The sequence below is a fragment of the Agelaius phoeniceus genome, chromosome 14, assembly GCF_051311805.1.
Source record: "Agelaius phoeniceus isolate bAgePho1 chromosome 14, bAgePho1.hap1, whole genome shotgun sequence".
Lineage (NCBI taxonomy): Eukaryota > Metazoa > Chordata > Aves > Passeriformes > Icteridae > Agelaius > Agelaius phoeniceus.
The window spans coordinates 1,467,739-1,493,135 of NC_135278.1; the positions used below are offsets into that span (position 1 = coordinate 1,467,739).

Sequence of the window (25,397 nt, forward strand, 5' to 3'; positions counted from 1 at the left end):
AAACCCCCAAAAACAAAGCAAACCCACAAGGTGTTTGTTTATTTTCTGAAACTCTGGGATTTTCCAGCCAGCCTCATGAGTCCCTCAGGCTCTGTCTGACTCACTGGGATGGAATGGAAGGCCTGTGCTGGGCAGCCAGGGTTGGTGGGCAGGGGCTGCCTGGGAGCTGCTGCTTCCCCCTCCAGAGCCCTTGTCTTGCTGCTGCATGCCAGTGATGGTGGCTCCAGCCTGACCCAGGTCTCTCTCAGGGAAACAGCTGGATGCTCTTGGTCCACACTGGGAAACCTTGTGCATGTGGAGATGGTTGCAATTGTGAGGAGGGGGTGACAGCGATGCTGCCCCCTTATCAACCCACCTGAGGGTCCATGGGTGGCCCTGGGGTCCTACCTACAATGTTGAAGCTCCCCTTTACTGGCTGTATCATAGAGCAGATCTGTTTCCTTTCTGGTGCAGAGGAGGGAAGGAGACTTTCCTTTTATCAGAAATTGATGGGCTTTTTCTGGAAAAGTGAGCAAGGGCTGATGGGAGTTTTGCACTTCGCTGGGTGCAGCTTTAGCCAAGTTTGAAGCAGCTGGAGCAGGTTTTGGCATGAACACTTACCCTGTGCTCAGCACGAAGGCTCCAGTGGTCCCTCCCCTCCGCACTTCCCAGATGTTGTAACTTTTGGAAAAGTCTGCCTTGGGTTGGTTCCCGGTCTAGTTCCTGAAGGTACTCTGTAGAGAGGCTTGGGCAGCACCATGGCATGGGGTAGGGAGCTCCTGGGGTGCTTGGTGCCACAGGCTGGCATGTGGTCATGGTTTTGGGGGGCAAGGAGGGGCAGCAGGGCTAGCTGAAGGCAGGCTGGGCGCATGGGCTCCCTCTGCACTGCCCAGAGCTGCTGCCTTGGGGCACCTGCCAGCAGCGCCCCAAGGCACCCAAGGCAGGGCTGTGTGCTCCAGGAGGGAAAACCTGTTCAGGCATTTTCTCTCGTGCCCATTGCCGTAAGACATTGGAGCTTGAGTAATCCATGGGGCTGGTGCCCAAGATCTGCTGGATAAGCTGGCCCTGGCAGCCCAGGAGCGTGTTGGGATGTGCTGGAGGAGGCCGTGGGCTGGGACCCCCGGGCTGGTGTGGGCCTCAACCCATCAGGGTCACCAGTGGTGCCCTGGCTGTGCAGGGGGAAATGCACAGGCTTTGCTGGCCCAGGATTTCTGTGGCAGCCACAGTGCCACGTGGTCTGGTGGGACTCTGGGATACAAAGGCTTTGGAAATTCAGTGTCCCTTCCACATCTCTGCCAAGTCTCCTCTAGCACCACGTGCATTGCAGAGGCAAAAGGAGTCCCCAGGCAGCACCAAGGCTCTGGCCACAGAAGAAACTCCAAAAATGCTATGTGTGCCACTGCTTGGTGATGGTTTTGGTGACTTTTTGGTAGGTTTAGGCATTTTGTTTACTTTTCCAGAAGTAAAAGAGCATAGGGATAAAGGCAGAAGGACTGGGACTCTCTGCTTGCGTGTGCACAAGGGGTTAAAGCCTTCTCCAGCATTGGCACATTCACCCTGAGGCTCAGTTTGTACCGAGTACATCTATCTCAGCATCTCCAGCGCTGGTTTAAACAGTCTCACCATGGCTTTACATAAGCAACAAATCAGCCAAAATAAGCCCCATCCCAGGCAGTTGTTGGTGTGTTGGTTCTACTTCTCAGAGAAACCCAGGGGTTTGCATCCTCCTGCGTGCTTTGGCAGCGCCCACACGGAGCCCTGCCCGCCTGGGCATGGCTGGGCCAGGAGCAGGGAGCGCTCCCTGTGCCAGCTCCCCGCGTTCCCAGGATGCTGCCTGCTGCCCCCGCAGCCAGGTGCTGGGGCAGGGAGCCTGGAGCACCCACAGAGCTCACCCAGCCAAGCAGCTCCCACTCCCCTCGGCGTGGCTCGCAGCCAGCCAGGGAGAAACTCAGGGCAGGTTCCCCGGGAAATGTGGGATGGCCCGGCTGAGCGTGGGGATGAACATGCCCCCGGCAGCTCTCACACTGTGCTGGTGCTGAGAAGGTGGAAAAGTTGGTTCAATGCAGGCATGTCCCACCCAAAGCAACAGTTTGGGAGGAGGTTATTTATGCAGCAGTCTCCATGGGGTTTATGCTTCATAGGATCACAGAATATCCTGAGTTGGAAGGGACCCACCCCTTCTGGCCAGCTTTTTCCATCCAAATTTGTTCTTCTTCCAGGGGAGGCAGGGAAGGGAGACCCAGGTTGTGGTGTCACCCTCGAGCCTATGCCTGATGCTGCTCCATGCCAGCCTCTCACAGCAGGAGATAACTGTGGATGAGAGGGGAGGTCTGCCAAGGGGCTCATTGGGCTTAATTGTCCTCATTTACTCCTGTCCTGCCTTTCCCAGCAGTGGGATGTGGGTTTCTAAACCATCCTTTGGGGGGGGGGGGGGGGGGGGGGTCTTCTTGCTCACTTGGGCAGGAACATAGCAAGGCCCCCATGGAAGAACACTCATCAATGGCTCCCAATGCTATTCCCCTTTGTCTATTCCCCAAGGTATTAAGGGAAAGTAGCAGGTTATTTCCTTCAGACAGGCTGTTCCCTTGTCAATCCAGAAAAAATAAGGTTGCCAGGGCTGCGTGGGGACATGCTCCAGGATCATCCTGGCTGTCCTTGGAGTGTTCAGGCATCTTTGGGATGGGGAGGACTCTATATTGCTCAGTGCTGGGCTGTGTCTTCCTGCTGCTGCTGCCCGCCTCATGCCAGCTCCCTCCATGGGGGTCAGTGCTGCCAGGTGCCACCAGGAAACTCTGGTACCATCGGTGCTGGGTGCTCTCTCTTATGGCCCTGGTGCCTGAGTGCTCACACAAGAGCAAGGTTTGCAGCTGCCTTTCAACCCTGACACTGAAGTTTTGTGACAATTAATCTTGCTATTTATATCGGTCTAATTAGGAGCGTTATTAATATTATCGAGGCGCCACAGTGGTAATTATATGTCTGCTTAACATGTGCTATCAGTGCTGTTCCAATCCACTGTGATTCTGCCTGACATTATCCCACCATTAGCATTGTTTGTTGTGTGCTGCAGAAGATAATTTGATGCTCCTAATCACTGCAATCCTCATTAGCAAACTGTCCCCACGTGCCCAAGCTTTTGAGAGTGATGCCACCAAATGCAAGGGATGTTTCTCTGGGAAATCTTCCCTGTTTTGGGGGCTTCCTGTCCATCAGACTCTCCCTCAGAAGGGAGGCAATCCTTGGAAGATCCTGCCCGCTAAAATAAAGCAAGTATATCTTTGCTCTGGCATCTGCAGGAGCTTCTCTGGTATTTTGCCTGGAAAACGTTTTAACCTGAGAGGAATTCTTTGATATAGGACAGGTGAGGAGATGTGTGTGATTCCTGACATTCTCCTGCTGCTGCTCTGCCTCACCTGTCCGGTGGCTCCCGCTCCTCCACCTGCTGCTGCAGAGGTGGGGGAAGGAACGGGGAAGGCTCCTGAGTGTGCGCAGGAGCTGCATCAACAGGGAATTAAAACCCAGCTGCTGGAGCATTTGATCAGCTTGTTTGATCATCGGAGCTGGAAGATGAATTTTCAGGGCATGCTGGGAGAGGGAAGGCTCCCGAGTGCGGGCTCTGTGTTCTGTTCTCAGGCGCTGGCAGCCAGCTCAGGGCCCCTTTCCAGCACAAGCCCCTGATGGGGGCGAGGGGGGAGGCTGTGAAAAAGGGGGGCTGAGGAGGTGATATTCAGGAGTCCTGGCAATGACTCACTTGCCCTGTGTCATGCTGGGAGGGGGCTCCCTGGGGCAGGTGGTTCTGGTACTTGTGGCTGCCCAACTCAGTTCCTGCAAGTGGGATACATCCCACAGATGGGATGGCTATCACAGCCCTGGAGATGGTGTTTCAGCCCAGAGATGGGTGTCACATCTTCCAGACAGTGTGTTTCAGCCCCGGAAATGCTGTCACAGCCCAGAGGTGGCTGTTGTAGCCCACAGCTGGGTGTCACAGCCCCAAGATGGGTCTCAGCCTCAGAGATGAATGTAGGCAGGGTGGTCTCCTTCCCTTTGGGTTTCTTACTGAGATTTTCCTATCAGATGGTCCCCCCCCATCCTTGGACATTGTCACTCAGCACAACCTCTTCGTCTTTCTCCTCCTCCTCCTTAGCCCTCATTCCCCGTGCACTTCCAGCTCTCATCCCTTCCAGCATGGATTGTCTGATTTCAGGCTCTGCCTGTATCCAGCTCCCAGATGGAGGAACTGAGAAGTAATCCATAGGGACAGGAGCTGGGTGCCAGTGCCATGGCAGGTAACAATGAGGTGCTGATAAAGGCAGTAGAAGCATGAGGAGGACGAGACACCAAACAAACCTCAGGCTGGGACGGACAGGCAAGCTGGAGCCTGAACCATTTGCAGGCATAATTTATGCATTTATTGCCAATTAATATTTTAGATTAAAGCTTGTTCTGCAGTGTAACATTTTAGATTAAAACTGTATTCTGCAGTATTTTGGCTCAGTGAAGCTGAATCCTGTGGAATGCTCACAGCACAAGTCAGGCTTGGTGTCACCCCTGTCACTTGTCACCGACCTCTGGTGCCAGGTCCGGCTGATCTCTGTAGAGTGATCTCCTCTGACTCCTGCCGTAATTTAAAATGCAGGAGCTTTAGCTTCACTCGGTAATTTTGTATTTGTAATTCAAACCATTTCTTCCTGGTGTTTAGGTGTGAATTAGGCGTGAATTCAGCCACTTTATGTGTTTCCCGTTCAGTTTGGGAGCAGCCAGATCTCAATCTTGATGTGCAGCCCAGATAGTGAGGAGGTGGGGAGCAGGTACTTTTTTCAGAATTCTTCCTTACTTTTTGCTTAAATTTTGCTAATTTAGTTTGGGAGGTGAGATAGGAATTGAATGAAGTGATTAGTAAATCTTTGATAAGCCCATTATCTGGTGAAAATCGCAAAGTAGCTTTTTTGATGTTGAATGGAACCAGATGTTCTTTGGGAATGTATGAATCTTCCATGAGTTTCTCTCTAGCACTAAACTCCCTGCTCAGTGTATTCCCTTTGAATTGCATCTTTTAATTTCTGCCACAGAAGCTTGGTTGTTTATTAAGTGTGGAGAGGAATTTGCATAAATGACTTGCCAAATCCCAGATTTCCTTTAGCTGCCTCAGATGGGTGTTTGTGCCCCAGAGATTATATAGCTGCTTGGAAAGGCTGTTGGAGCCTGTGGAACCCCAGCCACGCTCTGAGCCAGTGTCACAGGTGCCCACGGGATGGTTCCATGACTCCTGAGAACACGTCCCATATCACAGGACTTTGCCTAATGAAACTCCTGGTTGTGAATCACACATGGAACCCCAGAGGATGAGGAGGAAATTTTAATGGAAAAAGTGATGCTCTTTCAGGCAGTTTATCCTCTTCTGCCTTTAGTAATTGTTGGTGACACTGAATCTCCTGCTATTCAGACACACCTGTGTACCTCACATCAGTATGTGTCAGGCTTTTTCCCTGGAAATTCCATCTCTGAATTCTCACACACCCTGAGAGTATTCCAAAGGGCTCTTCCCAGCCAGACAGTTACCTGCAGCAAGAGCAGTTAACGTGATTGCAGTGTCCTTAGAGCACCCCTGGAGACTGCTGTTCACTGGAGTTAGTGTCTTGCCCTGCCCTGCCTTTCCCTGCCCTGTCCTTCCTTCCTTTTACCTGCCCTCCTCTTCCCTCCCCTACCCTCCTCTCCTTTCCTCTCCACTCGTCTCTTTTGAGGAAAACTTTAATGGTGTTCTTTGCCTACCATGTATTCATAGAACTCTTTCAAAAGTTGCATCTTCTTTCCACCAGTTGGCTCTTCCAAGAGGATATACATATTTATGGCATGAAGCATTTTCTGTCTTTTATACTTTGAAAGGGTTTTGTTCACTTTGCCTTCAGAGCCAGCAGTGCCAGGGTGCTGGCTTATGCCTGACAGTCAATCCTCAAATGTGGGGCTCTCAAGATGTCTCATGGTCTGATCTCTCCTTGAGCTGCGTTGTTGTTAGTTTGTCCTCTGGTTATCCCTCTGCCTTCTGACAGACAGCCCTTCCAGGCACATGGTGTGTTCTGGCTCCTAGTCCTTCCCCGTGCCTGAGACTGTTGCTCTGTGTTTCAGACTGTGGGTTGTGCCTGTCCTTTGAAATCTCTGTCCTCCCAGGGTTGTGGGTGACTCCTGCTTGACCTTGCTCTGCGGCTTGCTGGGCTGCTCTCCTTGAAGTGCTGCTGCTGGAGCTCTCTGGCAATGGGACCCTGTGAGCCATCCACCCTTGGGGGTCTTGCACACCCCAGATCTGGCAGGATGTGCAGCAGGGATTTGTTCACCTGGGTGTCCTTAGGACACTGAGGATCTTGGGAAGGATCTGCACTGCTGCCAGCACTTGGATCCTACAGCTCCAGCAGCAGGAACCCCAAAGTAGAAGGAACTTGCTCCCTTGCAGCCTCCACAGAGCGATCCTCCTGCGCAGGGAGGGCTTTGGGCATCATCCCCAAGGCCACAGTGACCCAAGGGGGTGACAAATGAGTCCCTTTTGCTGCACAGGAGAGACAGAAACCTGAGAGGATGGAAGTCTGGATGGTTGAGACTGAAGGAGCAGGTGGACATCTGCAGCGTCTCCTTTCAGTTTTTTTCTCTCTTTCCTCTATTTTTGTGGTCTCATCACTGTGGGAGAATAAAATAGGATCATTGTTAATGGTTTACTTTTCTCACAGAAGGGATTTGTCAGGGAAGCAGGAATTCCAGTGACATTCAGCTCCATTGGGGACAACAGAGCTGCTTCCTGAGTTCCTACCAAACTGAGCTCTGGGGTTTTCTGGGGCCAGCTGGGGAGACCACAGCTGGTGGGGAGCTCTGGGGCTTCTGCCAGCACTGGCTTCTTTTGCTCACCATCACCCATCCTGCAGTGAACTCAGAGAGGGGAAATGGGGAACTGTTCCCTTGGGCTGTGCAGCTGTGGTGGTTCCTACAGCAGAGCATCAGAAAATGATCCCTCTATAACTCCTGGTTTGGAAGGAACCAGGAATTACTCACTGGAGAAAAATTCCTGGAAAAAGGCATTGCTTGGAGCACTGGAAATCTTTTCCTTCTACTCTGTCTTTTTAAAGGAATAAATAAAAATAGTGGGAAATGCACAAATATGCTCCAGGCTCACTGTAGTTTGGGAATTTTTTATAGCAAATGTAGCACATTTAATAAGATGTCTGAAATCAAATTCTTTTAAGCTGAAAAACACACAGCCTGAACTGGGGAGTAAAATCTTGGTGTTTAACTAGGACAGCTCCGACAAGCAGATCATGCTTAGATGACTTCAGGAAAAAAAACTGGCTTGTCACAGTGAGGACGAATTTAATAAAATATTTAAACCATTTTCAATACTTCTGTAATGGTACAGAAAACCAGGATAATACGCAAGCGGAGAAGAATGGCTTTGGAGAGATTGAAGGATCACCATACACGTTTCTGCCAGGATCAGCCATACATGTTTCTGCCAGGATGAACCTCTGTGATGCCCAGAGGCTGCCCCATCCCTGGAAGTGTTCAAGGCCAGGGGCTTAGACCAGCCTGGTCTAGTGGAAGGTGTCCTTGTCCATGGCAGGGGGTGGAACTGGATCAGCTTTAAGGTCCCTCCCAACCCAAACCATTCTAGGATTCACTGATTCTGGTGAATGCTTGGGGAACTGGGGGACCTGCCCAGATGCAAACAGCTGCCTTGGGTGCTGCTGGCCCCATCATACCCATCAAGGCAGCAGGCAGTGCAGGGTGGCATTAAAACGTCCTCTTCAGTCTGTTGGGTGTCCTGTGAGAGCTGCTGCCACCTTGCTTGTTCACAGGAGTTCCCCACCCTGGGCTGGTGGGGATGCCTGGTGCTCCAGCAGCCGTGGGCCTCACATGTGCCCTCTGACTGCTGGGGGGGCTGGGGCCCAGGGGCTGACCTGCCACATGTCCTGCCTCTCCATGGCCTGGAAGTGGGTGCCAACATCTGTCCCAAAATGTCTTGGTTGATAAGGAAGGATGCAAGAGAGGGAACACCCAAAAGTTGCTGTGCTGGGCCCTGTCACAGGAATGAAAGGAACCAGCCTTTGCTGGAAGTGTATTTGGTGGAAGCGTGGAAGCTGAACTTGTCTTTGGGCAGCTCCTGGTTTTCTCTTCCAGTTCCAAGAACTGCAGAAATGTGCTGTGCTTTGCCAGGCTTCTGCCTTGTGCTGACTTTTGGGTGGAGCTGCACACTTAGGATGTAGGAGAAGGTCTGGTCACCCCCTAACAGGAAAGGTGTCAGCTGCCTTATTCCCATCCTTTTTCTCATAGCCAGGAAAACAGCTTTTGGGAGGAAGGGGTTAAAACCAGAAGATTTGGTGAGGAGGAATACTTTTGCTCAGTGGCCTTGCAGCTGGGAATGCTAAGAACATCAGTGTGTTATTATGCCAAGTGTTGTTCATCCTCTGCCTGTTTTGAGAAGTAGAATTCCTGTGTAGGGGTAACACACTTTGACAGACATGCTGGAGCCTCCTGCTGAGAGACAGACCATAAAAACACAGCCTTGTGATAAACTGCGTGTGCACAAAGCCCTCTGATACACTGGGGCAGGCAGCCCTGCCTGCTGGGATGAGCTGAGCCTAAAGGAGCAGTGTCCCCGTGTGTCTGTGCTACCCAGCACTGAGGTAATGAAATGCATCTGCTCCTTGCATTTCCGCTGTGGTTTGGTGTCCCCTGGTTACCTGTGTGTGCTGATTGCCACCAGAGCCTGGTGTGGGTGCCGAGGAGTAGCTGGTTCCATGGGAGACATGAGGAACAGCTCCTTCCACGGAAGATGTGCGTGCATGGCCAAGCTCCAGCAGCAGGGATTCTCTCCCACCACAGCCATTTCTCTTGTCCCTGCCTTGAGGAGAACAGCCGTTCCAAGGACTTCCAGGTGTTTGGGCTCTTCCGGTATTTTACCTGAAGGAACATTTTTGGAACCGAAGCCCCTGCTGCTGTTAAGTTGCACAGGGACGGGGTAAACAAGGAACAGGGAATGTGCACCCTGGAGCTGCACCAGGCAGCCAGACACAAACCTTGCCAAAACAATGCTCAGACCAAGTCTGTAACTAATCAGCGACTTTGGAGAAACAACACCATTAAAGTAATTTGTGTGACTTTTCCCCCTTGTGACTTTTCCCCAGGATACTTTGATTTACAGGAGAACTAGCAGCACTCCCTGGCCCTCAGGTTGTCATAGGAGCAGGAACATTTGGTCATATTCCTGGGTAACAGAGGCCGAAGAGTGAGGCACTGGGAGGAGGTGAGTGGGACCCTAGGTCATTCCATCAGCAGGTGATGGAGCAAGTTTTATCTGCAGCCATTTCTGTCCCTCTCATTTCTTCAGCTGAGATGTACCCTAGAAAGGGAGGATCTCTGCAGGCATAATTAAATGCTGGAGCTGCCACAGATGTGTGTGCTGGTAATGGTTTCCCATGGGAGTGTGGGTATGAGTGACACCTCCCCATAGGTGAGGCACCTGCATGACAGATTCGGAGTGTGCTTTTAGCTCATGTGGTGGCACAAGCAACAGGTTTGCTCCCCAAAACCAGGCAGGTTTGGGCGATGCTGGTTGGCTCAGCCCAAGAGAAGATGCTGCAGAAGAGCCGACAAGACACAAATCCAGGATGTGCTGATTCGGCAGCAGCACGTGCAGCGCCTGCAAATCCCATACTCAGCTCACCCTGTTTGCTCGAGTTTTTCTCTCAATTTAAATTCCCAAGGAAACACAAGTTTGTACTGGTGCAGCCCACGCAGGAATGCTGTGTGGAGGAGCATGGATCCCACCTGCCTGCCTGCCCCCATAGTCCCTGCCCAGCCCAGCACAGCTGCTCCTGTGGGCTCTTGACAGTTCCTTCCTTTCTTTCATCCCATTTACAAATTGGAGTGTGGCCACTGAAGTGGTGGATTTACCCCACTGTGGGCAGGATCTAGCCTTAGGTCTTGCCAGGCTGGGATTACCCTGTGCTTTCTGTGAGGTGAAGAGGCTGGGGCCACCCCCAAGCTGGGCACTGGGGACATGGCTGGAGCACTGTGAGCCCAGGTAGCATGGGTGACTCCTGCCATAGGTCTCATGGTGCATGTGGCTGGGAGCCCTTGCTGTGACAAACCTACCCATGTGCCACCTGCATCCCCAGCCCTGCTCCCCACAGGGAACTTCCCTCCAGAGCTGCTTCCCAACTGAAGGTGAGCGTAGAAAGAGCAAGTCAGGGTTTAAGCCTAATAGATCATCAGGGATTAAACCTGATTAATGGATTTGGAGCTGCTTTTTTATTGCTCACACTGATCAGGGGACATGGGGCTAGTCACCGCACCCTCAGGTGTGTGTTGGTCGAGTGCATCCCCCTGGTTCCCATCCCCTCCATGCCAGGGTCACTGCCAGAGTCCCTTTGCCTGGCTCAGGCTCTGGCTCTTGACTCTTCAGCACCATCAGAGCCCCCCCACCCCCATGCTGTGCAGAGCCACTTGGTTTCTAGGTCAGCTCTGCCAGTGGGTGACAGCAGCCCCAAATGCTGGCAGAAGTTTCAGCTCTTACTCAGTCTGTTTGGCTCCAAAGTGACTTAAAATGCATTAATGTCACACATGGCAGCCCAGTCCTGTCCCTTTGTCACTTGTGCCATTGTCTAGGGACATTCTCTGACTAAAGCCTGGTAGCTGACTGGCTTTGCATATTTTTCCCCAAAGTTTTTTTCTTTTTTTTTTTTTTTTTTTTTTTCTTGGTGGTGGGAATTTAACTAAACATAGAATTGTGGAATCACAGAATGATTTGGCTTAAAGGAGACTTTAAGCTTATCTTGTTATACCCCTTTTCCTGAGCAGGGACACCTTCCACTATCCCAGGTTGCTCCAAGCCCTGTCCAACCTGGCCTTGCACACTACCAGGGATCCAGGGGCAGCCACAGCTGCTCTGGGCACCCTGTGCCAGGGCCTGCCCACCCTCCCAGGGAAGAATGTCTTCCATGTATCCAACCTAAATTTCCCCTCTTCCAGTTTGAATCACCTGGATGTGCTGCTGCCAGGGCTGGCAGTGAGCAGTGCTGTGGTGAGCCCTCTGTACAGCCATGGGAGGTGGGAGTGGGAGCATCTGCTGGCGCAGGAGCAATGCCAGGCTCTGGACCTGCTGTGGCCACTGAGAGGAGCCTGATCTGTGCAGTGCTGTCAATGCCTTGGAAGTGTCTAAGGCCAGGTTGGACAGAGCTTGGAGCACTCTGGGACAGTGGAAGATGGGGTTCTATGATATGAGCTCTATGGTCCCTTCCAAACTTCTGTGATTTTAGTTTGGCAGTGCAGAGGCAGCTGCCAGTGGAGTGAGAGGATGCTGTACCAACCCCACTGTCACTGTCCTGCTCCAAAATCCCCCCAGAGCAGATGGGGTTGGAATGACCCTGGTGGGAGCTACCTGCAGATTACCCTGTCCAGCTGCTGCTTCCCAGAAAGCTATCCCAGCATTCCTGAGACAAACCACATCAGTTCCATCATCCCTACAGTGGGTGCCTGGGGCAGGAGCTCAGTGCAGAGCAGTGTTTTGGCCAGGAACAGGGACATAGGTGGAGGTTCCCACAGCTCCAATGCGATTACAAATGTCTCTTGCTATCAACAACGTTGGGGTTTTAAAAAGTGAGCAACTCCCTCCGGAGCTCCATGGCAGACTCCTGATGCCCTGGGCAATGTCCTGGTGACATCTGGCTTCCCTGTGCTGCTCCAAAACAAGTCAGAGGACACCCAGCAGGAATCGTGCCCCGTGCTGGGACCTGGCAGCACATCCTCAGCCCCGAGGGCTTGACTGTGCGTCCCCAGTGTGGCAGCGATCCCGATGGGCTGCGAGGGCTCATTCCCTGCCCTGTCCAGGTGAGGCTGGGGAATACTGGTGGCTTCCAGGAGCTGGTTTTCCTGACACTTTGGCATGCATTTTGAGGTGAGTTTGACTTGGTGCCTGTGTGCCTGCACATGGTTTGTGGATGCACACATGATATGTGTTTGTGGTGCGCAGGAGGATCGGGGCAGGGATTCACCTCCATTACTGGAAGTGATTGTAGATGAACAGAGGCAATGAGAAAAGCCCTGAGTAAATCACTGGAAGTATCACTCTCCAGTTTTGGCTGCCTTCCCATGAAGATAAATGCAGAAACCTCTCTGGGGTAAGGCAGAGCCAAAAGACACCCTCCCTGCCATTGTGCCAGGCTGAATCTCTCACCCCTCAGAGCCTTGCTGAGGGATGGAGCAGACACCCACCACCCCTGCATTCCTAGGGCTTTCCCCAGCTCCAGGGTTCTCCAGGTTCCTCCCATCCCACACCCACAAGTTCATGCCACTGGAGGAGATCTGAGGCTTGCATGGCCCAAAACCCCTGGGGACTTGGACTCCCCTCAGGTCTGTGTGACATGTGGGGAGCCTGTTCTTTGGCCACCTGTTTGGGGCTCAGAGCCTGCTCTGTTCCATCTCTCAGCTGGTTAAAGCCACAAGGCTGACAGCATTTCTCAGAGTGAACCAGCTGCCAGACTGGTGGATGGGCCGGGAACCGGCCATGGAGGGCAACTGTGACCAGGCACAGGGAACGTTGTGTTTGATGAAGAACAGGGACCAGGAGGACACCATGTATTTATACTTCCTGAAGTTGTCTTGAGCCTGCAACCTTGATGGATTCTTCTAACAGAGAAATAAATCTTTAGTTTAGTTCAACTGCTTGTTTGGTATTTGGAGGAAAAAGAGTTGTGTCCCATTGTGCCCATAACTGAAGAAACATGAGCACTGGTACTTGCAGGTCAGTGCTGTGTGATTACTCTCCTCTGGTGGAGTGGGAATGGATTTATTCTGTATCTGGTGCAGGTGCTGAGCTGCTCTGCTGGAGTTGTGGGAGGGTTTGATCCTGTGGGTCCTTGACACTCGGCATGGGGGAGGCTCAGCCCCTGTCCCAAGATGCCTGGGTACTTCCTTCTCTGGTCCTGCTGTCCCTGGGTGACCCAGGCCCTCCTCCCCTTTCAGCACCAGTGACTCCTGCTCAAGGCCTTTTATCACTTTTTCTCACTTGTCTCCCCAGTTGTAGAGAAATCACCTATTGGTATTTCAGGAGAGAAGGTGGAGGTTTGGGGAAATGACGGGCATTTTATAAAGCAATTAAAACCCAACCCCTGTAATTGCTGCAATTTATATATACTACAAAATAACCAGCTGGTGTGATCCAGGCTTCAAGCCTATTTTATTAATTTCAGCACATCATACAGATGGAAACATTCCATCTATGTTTTCCTGAGAAGCAGAGGGGTTGGCAGCGAGGGTCTGTGGGTGCACTGAGGGGCAGGGGAGCAGCAAAGGGCTGTGGAACCATGGCTGACACCAGTATAGCACCTCTGATTGCCTCAGCATTGCACAGAGGATGTGTGATGAAGGGATTGGTGCTCAGGGACGGGCTTTGTGTGTGTTTGTGGATGAGAGGAGTGATGCCATCCCCTAGAAAACTTGGGATGCTGCAAATGGGGTGTGGGCACGCGTGCTTCAAAGCTGTACCCCAGCCCCCCGCCCTGCCCTCCATCACAGCCTGGAAGATTAAAGCAGATCGGTGCAAGTTCAAAGCTGCAACCTCAGTGCAGCCACACTGGTGATGAGGTAATTAGCAAGTGAAATGTTCGTTGCTGTAGTGAAATGATGTTTATAATATTGGGTTATGAGGAGAGGGGGGTGGGAGCAGCTGGCTTTTCCATTATCCATACAGCCCCACTCTGCAAACCCTTCTGGCATAACCAAGGCTCTCTGGGTTTTATTCCATTTCTCCAGCCTGTTCCTGTATTCTGCCTTGCTTGCCCTTGGCCAGCAATTTTCAGGGTTGCAAACGAGCTTGGGATATTTTAGGAGCCAGTGGTTTTTCAGGAATGAGTGCTCTGCCTGTGCTCTGTGCCTGTAATTCAAGTTCTTCTGGCTCAGTAGCCCCCAATTACCCATGTGTACGGAGAGGGGCCGTGTTTATGGGCCTGCTGGAGTCAGATGAAAGCCTCAGACTGCAGTTCCTACCTGCAGATGAATGAACCACCTCAGGGACCCTCTTCCAGCCCTGGAGTTTAAAATATTAATAGGATATCATTTCCTGACAAGCACTGCAACAAGTAGCAAGTGCTTTGTTGTAAAGCATTCCCGTTAGCAGAGCACGTGGAACTGGCAATGCTGTGTCTCTGAAATTGTTAACACCCAGAAACTGTGTTCCCCCCATGGCCACAGGTATCAATATCCCCTCAAATGAGGTCTTCATTGGTTCCTCACTGGATCCCCTCCTTCTCCCAGAGCAGTGCAGCCTGTGGGCACCAGAGCAGGCCCTGCATCCCTGTCCTCTCATGATCTGCTGGCAGAGATCTGCTGGCCATGAGCTGGTCATGACTTCCTGATCAAGAGCTGCTGGCTGGGATCCACCGGCCATGATCCACTGCTCATAATCTTCTGGCCCAGATCCACTGGCTGTGATCTGCTGGCTGAGATCTGCTCTGGTGAGCAAAGGGCAGCATGGCTGGGGAATGAAAGCCAGCACAGTGCAGCTGAGCTCTCCCTGCCTGTGCCATTGTAGCTCCAGCTGGAGTGGTTGGCAGAGAAGACATCCCTCTCCCATGGCTCATCAGGCTTTTGTTCATCTCCCTCACCCTGTGCAGAACAAAATTGATGATGAAAATAGTCAAAATTTGCTCTCCAAAGGAGTGGCAAAGGGCAGACGCCCATGCTGTCCTGTCCAGCTAGTGACAGCCCAGGGTCACCGCAGTGCTGGGCTCTCCCATATGGCACAGCCCCCTGGCACAGGCAGGAGCTGCTGAGGACCCGCAGAGCCTTTGCCCAAGGTTATTCCAGTGTCCCTCCCTCAAGCAGTGTGCTTGGTGGCAGAGGGTCTCAGCTGCTGGCAGGGGACTGGGGACACTCCAGCTTTGCTGATCTCTATTTTTCCTCTTTCTCCCATTTCTGGACCTGCAGCAAACCCTGGAGACAAATCTCACCAACCTGGTTAAACGCAACAGCGAACTGGAAAACCAGATGGCCAAGCTGATACAGATCTGCCAGCAAGTGGAGGTGGGTGAGGACCAGGGGGGCTGGGGGAGGTGCCCGGGGCAGCTCCCAGCTCTAGGGGAGCAATGCATGGATCACCCCAGAGTCCTTTCCTGGGGCTTCCCTGTAAGCAGAGATGAGTGTGGGGGGGTAGTCCCAAGCAGTGGAGGACACAGGGATGGTTCCCAGGGGTCCGAAGGAGTTGTCATGATTGGGAGCCACTGAGAAGAGACATGGGCTGCTGAGCTGGCTCCAGGCAGGAGGACCTGCCTGCTGCTCTGTGCTGGGGGCAGCAGCTGCTTTTGGTGGAAGACTGAGTGAAACTGAGTGTGAAAACAGGGCTCAGCCAGGTGACACTGAGCTTGTAACAAGGCTCATCAGCTGGGTGACACTGAGCATGCAGCAATTCCTTGACCCACCAGCTTCCCTCAGGACTGAACCCCAGGCTGCTGCCAGGATCCCAGCCATGGATTCAGGGGGAGTTTGCCAGTGCCTGAGAGAACACAACAATTGTTTACTTCACCCACAGCACCCCAGGCCTTGCAGGGTGCGCAAGTCCTGTGCCTCCCCTGCACTCCCCCAAGCCATCCCATGGGCCCAGCAAGATGCAGGAATGCTGTGGTGGGATGTGGGGATGTTGCCTCAGGATGCTGTGGGTAAGATGGAAGGATGCTGTGGCAGGATGCAAGGATGCTGCAGCAGGATGTAGGGATGCTGCAGCAGGACAAGGGATCCTCCTGTGCAGGGTGGAGCCATTTGCCCACAGCAGAGCATCTATGATGCCTTTGCCTAGGGAGCTGCAGCTTGTCCTTCACCACCTGAATCTCAGAGCAGCTGGGGTTTGGGGCCGTGAAGGTGCTTCAGACCCTGTGGTTTCTGCAGGCAGCATCAGCACTTTGTTCTTCACTCCTTCAATAATGTCCTGATGATCTGGCAAGAGGAAGTGAGTGCAGAAGCCCTTTTTGTGAATGCCAGCAGGGCCGAATGTGCTGCCAGCAGCTGGCAGCCACTGACACAACGTGCAAAGAGAAGGAGGAGGGGGCTGAGATGCTCTGAACTTCCAGCCAAAATAAGGAGCAGAAAAATCCCACTTGGCTCTGCAGCACTGCTTGCCTTTTGTGTCACTGATGTTGTCCTGCTTCTCTCTGCCAGAGCATCACTCTGCAGTAGGAATGGCTTTGTTGGAGTGGTCTCTCCTGGGCTTCCTCTTCCCCAGGGCTCAGTGGGCTTGGACTGATCTGGGAATACAGATGGCAGGGATGTTTGGCAGAGAGAGAAGGAGCCAGGATGCCCTTGCAGAGCTCTGGTGGCAGTCAGCAGCCCTTGCTGTTCTGATGGGCCATGCTTTGGCTCTGAGAACCCACCAGAGATGGATCAGGGATGTGGCTGGATGTCCTGGATTCCTTTGAATCCAGCTCCAATGTCTTAATGACCTGACATAGGATAAATTGAAAGATATTTGGTATTTCTGTCTGATCCTCAGAGTCTGAGACCTCTAAGCTGTCATTTTTGACACAGTTTGTGAGTTTTCAGCTTTGTCAGATGCTCTGCTTAAAATAACAGTTCAAATAACATTTCTCAGCTATGTTGAATGCACAGCCAGGCCCTTGGAGGCCTCTTCACAGAGAGCACAGTAAACTGTGAAAGAGAAAATATCTGTGCTCTCCATCAATCTGATTCTAGGGAATTTTGCTTCTGAGATATTTGCAGACATGGCACACAGGCAATTCCCATGTACTCTGCCCCCCAGAAATATCCAGTGTAAATCTCATGGCATGTCCAGAGAATGGTGCCACCAACACCTTGAGGGACAGGGGTGAGAAGGGCAGAGAGAAGAACCCCAGAGAAGGGCACTGCAAGTGTCCTCAAGGCCCTGAGCCTGCGCTGCCCCTCAGAGTGACTCTGGTGCATGGGAGGCTGTACTGAGAGAGGTTGAAATGGCCAAATCCTCTGGCAGTGAAGGAAATGTGGACCAAGGAGGGCAGATAACAACCCTCCAGAGAAGCTGAGTTTGTAAAACAGGGATAGTACCAGCCCAATGTCCCATTGTGGGGAGAGCAGAAGCTGCAGGTGTGCCGTGGGACTGTGTCACAGCAGCCCCAGTGTGAGCTCCTGGTGTCCCCAGGGCACAGCTGCTACACAGCCAAAATCCTCTTGAGGACTGTGGAGGTAGGATGGAGTCCTCTGCTCCATCCCCGAGCTGCCGGGAGGAGGCTTGCCTGCGTGTGAGTCAGGCTGTGGGCTGAGATGCTGCTTCTCATTCCCAAGAGGTGCAGGACAGAGCTGGTTTATTCCAGGACTGTTGTCCCTAGCACATTTTCCCCCAGCACTTAGGTGGGTGAAATATTTTTTCTCTCCCTTTTTACAACTAAAAGCTGCCCAGCTTTCCTGCAGCCATAGCACCTGCTGAGTGTTCACCCCCAAACCCAGCATTTACCTGGGAGCTGTTTCATCCATACAGAGTGCTGTGGCCAGTGTCCAGGTGTTTTTGAGCCAGGGCTTTGCCAGTGGAGCAGTCCTGGTCTGCAGTACTCCCTCCATGCTCTGCTGGCCCTTTGAGGGAACCCCAGCCTTGAAAATGCTCCTGTTTTGGTAGAAGGCAGCTGGGAAAGGGACTGTGGTGTACTTTGAAACTTCACCTGCCTTCAGCCCCCCTAAACATCAACATAATTGAGGGGAGATTTCTTGCCCTTGGCAGGCTGTGGATGGCTACAGATTTACATTGTCCTGTAACCATCCTGGAAGGGGAACAGTCCAGGCCTGAGCTGGACTGTTGGACAGCAGCTGGTTGGAGGGATGGACCCAGGGCCAAGCTGAGGTGCCCCAATCTCCCCTCCTGTCCCTTGGCCCAACATTTCTTTCTTGCCCCTTGCTGTGTACAGCCTTCAGCCTCAAATTCCCTCACCCTCATGTGTCCCAGAAGCTGAAAGAGGAGCTTCGGGTTTGTGCTCCTGGGAAGTTGGGGTGACAGCCATCCCTGTGGGCACACAGCTTTGAGGGACCAGGGTGCTGCCAGCTCTGCCACAACAGCAGTGCCACAGCAGCAGTGCCGCAGCAGCTTGCTGCAGGCTCCAAACCCTGGGGCTGTTCCCCACCCTCCCTCCACATGCAGCAGATTGGGAAGATTTTCAACTGTTTTTCCTCAGTGGAACTCTCTTTGCAGACCATCAGCTGTCTCCCACTCCAGTGTTGCATAATCTGCTGGCCAGGTTTAAAAAAAGACCCTGTAGCAAAAATGTGGTTCACTCTAGGCTGCCTTGTTTCAGAGGGATTTGGAGTATAAAATGAGGAAAACTGATTTCTGTCCTGTAGTGTGCTTTAATGCAGTGCTAGGGCTAGAGTCCTCTTCCATGAAGTGCATTCTCCCTTGCCCTGTCCTGTCCATCCTCCCATGGATACTGGTCTTCCCTAGAGGCAGAGGACTGGAACCTCTGCTTGTGCCCCCACTGCACTCTGTGTGTGCCCCACTGTGAGCACAGCCATGAGAGCATGCTGTGTGTCCCTCCCAACACCTGTGTGTCCCTGCCAACACCTGTGTGCTCTGTGTCCCTCCCAACACCTGTGTGTCCCTGCCAACACCTGTGTGCTCTGTGTCCCTCCCAACACCTGTGTGTCCCTCCCAACACCTGAGCGCTGCTGTTCTTGGCCAGGTGAACACAGCCATGCACGAGGCCAAGTTGATGGAGGAGTGTGATGAGCTGATGGAGATCATCCGCCAGCGCAAGCAGGTCATCGCCGTCAAGATCAAGGAGACAAAGGTGAGGGGTCCCAGCTCATGTGTCCCTGCTCACAGGTCCCCTCCTGTGCCCAGGGGTGGCCGCTGCAGGGTCTGCCCCTCCTGTCTAGGAGCAGCACTCCCGCAGCCAGTGACACTGGGATGTGCCAGCCTTGGGCAGAGGGGCTGCAGCCATGAAGGGTTTGCTTTGAGCAGCACCCATGCATCTCCTTGTCCAAGCTCCTGGTGTCCCCTGGTGCTGCCCTCCATGCCACCCCATATCCAGGTGTCCATCACTGCTGCTGCCCCAGGGCTCCTCTGCCAAGGACAAAGCATGTACTGGCTGGAGGAGGAACTGTGTGTTGGTTAGCGTGACACGTTGGTGGAGAGGCTTGGATCACTCCAGACAGCTTCCTCAGGGCTCTTCACCACTGTGGTTTGAATAGAATAATGTGGAATTAATATTGAAGGACCATAGTCCAGTGCTGCAGTGAGAGCAGAGGCTGCATGCTCTGCATTGCAGCACAGCTGAGGGGGAGCTGCTTCTCACCCTCATCTTTGTGCGAGTGTTGGACCTTTCCTCCAGTGGCTCCAGGTGTTTCTCAGTGGTTTCTATGTGTAGCATCCCACTCCACAGGGGAAGGGACCCAAGATTCATAGAGGCTCATGGTTGAAAGGAATGACAAACGGGTCAGGGTCCTGGGGGCACTGCCTGTGCTTACAGGGGGGACCTTTTTATAGGTAAGTTTTGCCTTCTGGGAGTTCTCACCTTCTCTGCAAATCACTTCTTATGCACAGTCCATTCTTCCAGACATTTCTGGAAATGGGTCAGAGGCTTCAGGGGTCTTTTGTGGTCTTGATTCCTCTACAGTCCATGCCACTGCTTCATCTCGCTCCTGTGCTGTGCTGTGTTGTGCTTATTGCCAGGAGCCACAGCAAGGATGTTTGTCCCAGGACAGTGCTGCCCTACCTCCCTGGGGCCCCTTCTCCAGCCCCAACAACCCTCAGCTGGCTCTGCAGCTGTACAGCTGTTCGTGTTTGAGACATCACCCTCACCTTCTGGGCTCTCCACGTGCATCAGCAAGAGGGGTGGAGGGCTATAACTCTGAGGGTGCCCAGGAGAGCAGGAGAGCTTGCATGACCCCACTACTGTTCTCAGTGAGCTTTGGTATGCACTGGGGTCCCACCACGGTACCCATGGCCAAGCCCCAAATCCAGATGCTACCAGGAAGTTGGGAGCAGGTTCCACCATGTGTGTAGGCAGAAGAGCCACCGGCACAGCTCCAGGACACGCTGGCAGCAGAGGGAGCTTTGAAATCCTGCTTCTACCCCAAGCACTCCAGGGAACATATTTTATGTAACGGTGCCGTCTGCCGGTCCATCTGTCTGTCTGCTTGCTCTTCCCACCCTCTTCCTTGACTCTTCCAGACTCTGCTGTCCAGTTCCAGCCATGCTTAGAAAGACCTGGAAGCTCCAAGATGTTGTCTTCCTACAATTGGCAGCTGGGTAGAGGTGAAGGGCACAGATTAGTGCTCAAACCCTCCGCAGAAGCAGTGGAGAAAGGGGCAACCTCTAGAGGCTGTGGCTGGTTCAGAATTCCTCCAGTTGAGGAGCGAGGAATTCTGCTTTCCTGATGGATTGCCATTTGGTTTTCCATTTGTTCTGCCCTGCTTTGCCTGACAAATGGCCCAACACATGTAAGGAGCCTGGAAGAAGGGAGGGGGAAAATATGCAGATTCTCTCATACCTTGGTCACCCAGCAGTTCAGTTCAGCACTTGTGAATGTGATCTCTTCCATCAGCTCTGTAAACACTTCCCCCATTCCTGAGGTTCCCTTGCCTTGTGCTGAATGACTGAGAGGAGTCTCATGGCAGCCTGCTCTCCTTGGGCTGGCATGAGGGGACATGGTATTTGCATGGGAGGAGTGGAGAGAGGATGCATTGTTCTCCAGGGTCCAGCATATATGGGACCCTCAGAGCAAGCACAGTCTGTGCCCTGGGGCTTTCCCACCCCCAGCAAAATTCACGTGGAAAGTGCTTTGCTGAGCTCCCTCCCCAGAGCCATTGGGACATTCCCGTGCCCTTTCACAGCTCCTTGCTCGCCATGATCAGCTGCTGGCTCAGGGTTTCCCTCTGTGCCTCTCAGGCTCCTGAGCCGCGCTGTCCCCTCTGCTCTCGGCAGGTGATGAAGCTGCGGAAGCTGGCCCAGCAGGTTGCCAACTGCCGGCAGTGCCTGGAGCGCTCCACAGTCCTCATCAACCAGGCCGAGCACATCCTGAAGGAGAACGACCACGCTCGGTTCCTGCAGACTGCCAGGAACGTGGCCGAGAGGTGGGCTGGGCTCAGGACATTGCTGCTGGAGGTGGCCCCCATTGCAGGTCCCTGCCCAGAGGTGACCCAAGTCCCCTCCAGTCACTTCCCTGGAGATCCCCAGCCATCCCTGCTACCTCCCACTGTGTAATCAGGTTCCCATCCCTCACAGGACTGGGCTGCATGGCAGGTCCTAACAATGCTGTGGAAGCAAGCCCCCTTCCCTGGGGTAGGAAAGTGGTGGAAATGCCAGTCCAAAGGGAGTTCAGGGGCCAGTCAAAGCTGTAAACCCCAGGGGTGGAGCCCTCCCACTCTCAGGCAACCCCAGGCTAGGCCACCCTCCTGGGTAGGGGCAGTGGTCTGTAGGTGCAAGCTGTTTTCCTGATAGCAGGTGAGGCACAGTGAGGCTGTCTCCATCCCTGTGTCTCCCTCATGCACCCTGTTGCATACTGATGGTCCCCTCTTTCCTTCCAGGGTCGCCATGGCAACTGCATCCTCTCAAGTCCTGATACCAGATATCAATTTTAATGATGCCTTTGAAAACTTTGCTTTAGATTTTTCCAGAGAGAAGAAGCTGCTGGAGGGGCTGGATTATCTAACAGGTGAGTGCTCAGGTGTGCTCCACTCTGTATCTTCCCCTCAGTCCCTGCCCTGTGCTCCGCCAAGGGCTGGCAGACCTATTTTAGGACTTAACCAGTAACAAGCACCAGGTCATCTGTGGCAGAGCAGGGCCTGTGCTGTCCCCAGGACAGTGATAGGTCCCCATCCCTCTGTTTCACCCTGCTGTTCCTGGAGGACCCATGGAAAAGACCAGAAAGCTTAAAAATTATGGTCTCCATGACCTGGTGGGGGAGGCTGATGTCCATAAGGATGCAAGAAGGATAAGGATTATATGAGGGTCCATAAGGATTACAGGGGAGGAATGATGAATTAACTAATTATTATACTTCTATGGCACTCTGTGCTTTAACATTTCTGTTTTCCTGCCCTTTTTCTGGGTCACTTGCTTCTAAATTATGAACCCTTCTGGGTGGGACTTCAGTGGGCCCCTCAGGGCTGCCCTGATGCCCCAGCACAGACTGGTTGCTGCCCTCAGTGGTCTGGGAGCAGCAACGGCTGCTGGATCAGCCTGTGCTGGAGCACTGGAGGGATGAGGCAAGGGAGGCAAGGACATCTTCACTCACCCAAATCCGATTTTATCATCATGAAGCAGATCAGCTTTCAGTGAAAGATTAGCACAAGCGTGTCCAGATCAGTTATGGGATGAAATACTTACTCCACAACCAGGGCAGGGAAATAAGTAGATTTGGAAGTGGGTTCTCAGCCTGTTTCAGGGTGGGGGTGTCAGACCTGATGGAGCAGCAGTGAAAACCCTGTGCTCTGACCTCTGGATGCCTTGTTAAACTAAAAGGTTCAGTTCAGTGGGAAACACAATGACAGATTAAATGAGAGAGGTTTTGGTGTTGATAGTACTACTGCCACAAGCCCATCTCAGTCCTAACATGAGTGGAAAAGGCCTGGGTTTTTAAGGAAGGAAAGCCCAAACTGACCAAAGTCTGTGGTCTGTGCCATCCCACAGCACCGAACCCCCCGTCAGTCCGTGAGGAGCTCTGCACAGCCTCCCATGACACCATCACCGTGCACTGGATGTCAGAGGATGAGTTCAGTGTCAGCTCCTACGAGCTCCAGTACACCATCTTCACCGGCCAGGCCAACTTCATCAGTAAGTCACCACACTTCCCTTCAGCAAGGAGTCCCATGTTGCCCACACAATCTCCAGCTGCTCCATCCTTGGAAGTGTCTGAGGCCAGGTTGGAGCAACCTGGGATAGTTGAGGGTGTCCCTGCCCATGGCAAGGGGTGTCACTGGATGAGCTTTTAGGTCCCTTCCAACCCAGAGCATTCTGGGATTCTGTAAGGAAAAGGTTCTCAGTTTCATCAGTGGTTTTAAAGGCTGGGTATTTATGGAGGAGCAGCAAAGGATCTACCAAGGCCTAGTGGATCAGAGCAATAGACACCTCCTCATGTTGTGGGGGCCATCCCTGAAGTGCTCTGGTCTGCACTTGGTGTCATCGGCCCCAACTTGGTGAATCATCAGGAACACTGGAGGCTCCTGTCCATCTCACAGCTCCCAGATCCGTGGATACCTGGGATCGTACGCAGGGCAGCGCTGGCTGCTCCATGGCTGATAACTATGGTGGTTTATAAACCCTCTGGAACAGCTCTGAGCCATATTTCCAGGTAATTTTTCATTAAAATTACTGCCATACCTAGTTGTTTTTCCACAGCACCACAGATTTGTCTCACAGGAATGGGATTTGATTTGAGGACTGAAGACAGAATCACTGATGGTCTGTGGCTTGTGAGAAAGTTTTATTCTTGGTTTTCCTAGCAGCACTTGCCATTGTGAGAAGTGCTGACAAGGTGCCTCAGAGTGGGTGTTTGGGCTGCCGTCGGTCTGTCCCACTGGCTGGAAAGATGTTGGCACCGGCAGCACGGTGTCACGGCTCCGGAAGGCTGTTCAGTGCACTCTGAACTGTGCAGGAAGCTGACTGAGAAAGTTCCCTGTGACTTTCCAAGCTGGATCTCACCTCCCCAGCCCTGGCCCAGCCTTTGTCCTTGTTTTGGAAAACAAGATGATGCATTTCCTTTCCGTGGTGGCTGTTGTGTGCTGGTGCTGCCACAGCCAGACCCGCCCTGCTTGGCTCTCCTCTCCTTCCCAGGTAGAACACGTTGTCTCCAGCACTTTGTCCTCTGGAAGCCTGGAGAGCTCAGCCACCTCTCTGGCTCTGCTCTTGGATGGCCACCAGCTCCATGTCCCCTGCACTTCCAGCTGTGGACAGGATGGGGACTTGCTGGTGTCACCATGTGGTTTTGGTAGAGAGGGATGTCTCAAGGTCCCTGTGCTAGCTCTGTGCACTTTGGGCTGACAGGTTGCTCAGGGCTTGCTCGTTGAGGAAGGACTGTTCAGGGATGGAGCATCCAGTGCTTCCTCACCCTCAGTTAGGAGGATTTTGCCCTTTTCCACTCAGGATTTCCTCTGCTGCAGCTTGTGCCCTTGCCTGGGATGATGCCAGGGAAGGATCTACTCTCACCTTTTCCCACATGCCACTTTGGACACATGTGGCTTGGAGTCCCATACACCAAGGGACTTGGGAAGGAGTCACCTGCCCACCTCTGGCAGGTGGGGCACAGGCATTGGGAAAGGAGGAGCTGTGGAGACCATGAGAGTGAGGAACAGTGAGGGCAGTGCTGGAGTAGAGCCCAGAGGGTCACATGTCAGAAGTGTCCTCCTTGGCCAGCCAGCAACCTCCAGGTTGCTCTGTGTAGGACGAGTGAAGAAAACATGAGTTAAATCCCTGAGAAGAAAATGAATAACTTACTGTCCCTCGCAATAGCACAGTTTGGGTCATGGCACTGTGTGAGCACTGGCTGAACTCATGTGAAAAGACACTGGAACACTGAACAGGGCCTGGGACCCTGACCAGGAGAGGAAATACCTTTCCAAGGTGTGCAGTGCTGGCCTGTGGAACCCATCCCCTTCACACTTCCATCAAAGCCAAGAGTTTGGCAAGAGCCAGACATTTTTGTAGAGGATAAATGCTACAATAAAAGGGATTTTTTAAAGCTTTGGCGAGGATAGGAGCGAGGAGGTTAGTCTTCAAGGCCAAGCTCTTTGAGGTCGTTTTGCAAAAGAAACCTACTTGGAAGTCAAGTCCTTCTCGTTGTCGTATCTTAGCCACCTTGTTCTTCCTGATGGAGCATCCCCAGCTGGTTCTTCCTGCAGGAAGGTGACACCAACCGGGCCGGGCTGGAAGCTGTGCGCTCCAACGGGAGCAGCTCCGCGTGCAGGCTGCAATCAGGATCACATCTGTTTTATTTTCTACTTCACATCACACTCCTCTGTGCCCCTCGGCCATTCCCATGTGTATCCCAAACCAAATTCAGGATGACAGGGACTGCAACCTGCCCTTGTCCTGCGGCTGAGCCAGCCACTGAAGATAAATGAATTTGAAGCCATTGCAAAAAAGGTATGGAGCATTCCCAGCTCCTGCCTCCCAGCCCTGCACATGTTGAAACCCCCTCTCCAGTCACCCCAAATTCACAATGCACTCCTTACCTCTCACCAGATCTAGGAAGCCTCCAGCTACTTCTTCCATGCTTCCTTATTCCTTTTGGCTCAAAGCCCTACCCCTGTGCTGTGATAGCTGTCCTGGTTTCCCCTGAGCCCCAGAGCATCTTTGTCCCCCAGTTCAGCTACTCAAGTGCTCGTGCCAGCTGCAGGTGATCCTCATCCCAGTGATGCCGATGGCAGGAGCAGCCTGTGGCACTATGTAAGGCTTTTCCCCTTTCCTGGAG

General features: G+C 52.9%; 1 protein-coding gene across 3 annotated transcripts in view; it reads left to right on the forward strand.

The window, feature by feature from the left end:
- The window catches only part of MID2 (midline 2), a 63,304-nt gene that overhangs the window by 27,671 nt on the left and 10,236 nt on the right, over positions 1 to 25,397 (forward strand). For all 3 annotated transcript variants that reach the window (XM_054641500.2, XM_077185953.1, XM_077185952.1), the window contains exons 3-7: positions 14,944 to 15,039; positions 18,666 to 18,773; positions 20,912 to 21,060; positions 21,514 to 21,641; positions 22,619 to 22,762. In XM_054641500.2, coding sequence (XP_054497475.2) covers positions 14,944 to 15,039; positions 18,666 to 18,773; positions 20,912 to 21,060; positions 21,514 to 21,641; positions 22,619 to 22,762 — 625 coding nt within the window. The remainder of the gene's footprint in view (positions 1 to 14,943; positions 15,040 to 18,665; positions 18,774 to 20,911; positions 21,061 to 21,513; positions 21,642 to 22,618; positions 22,763 to 25,397) is intronic.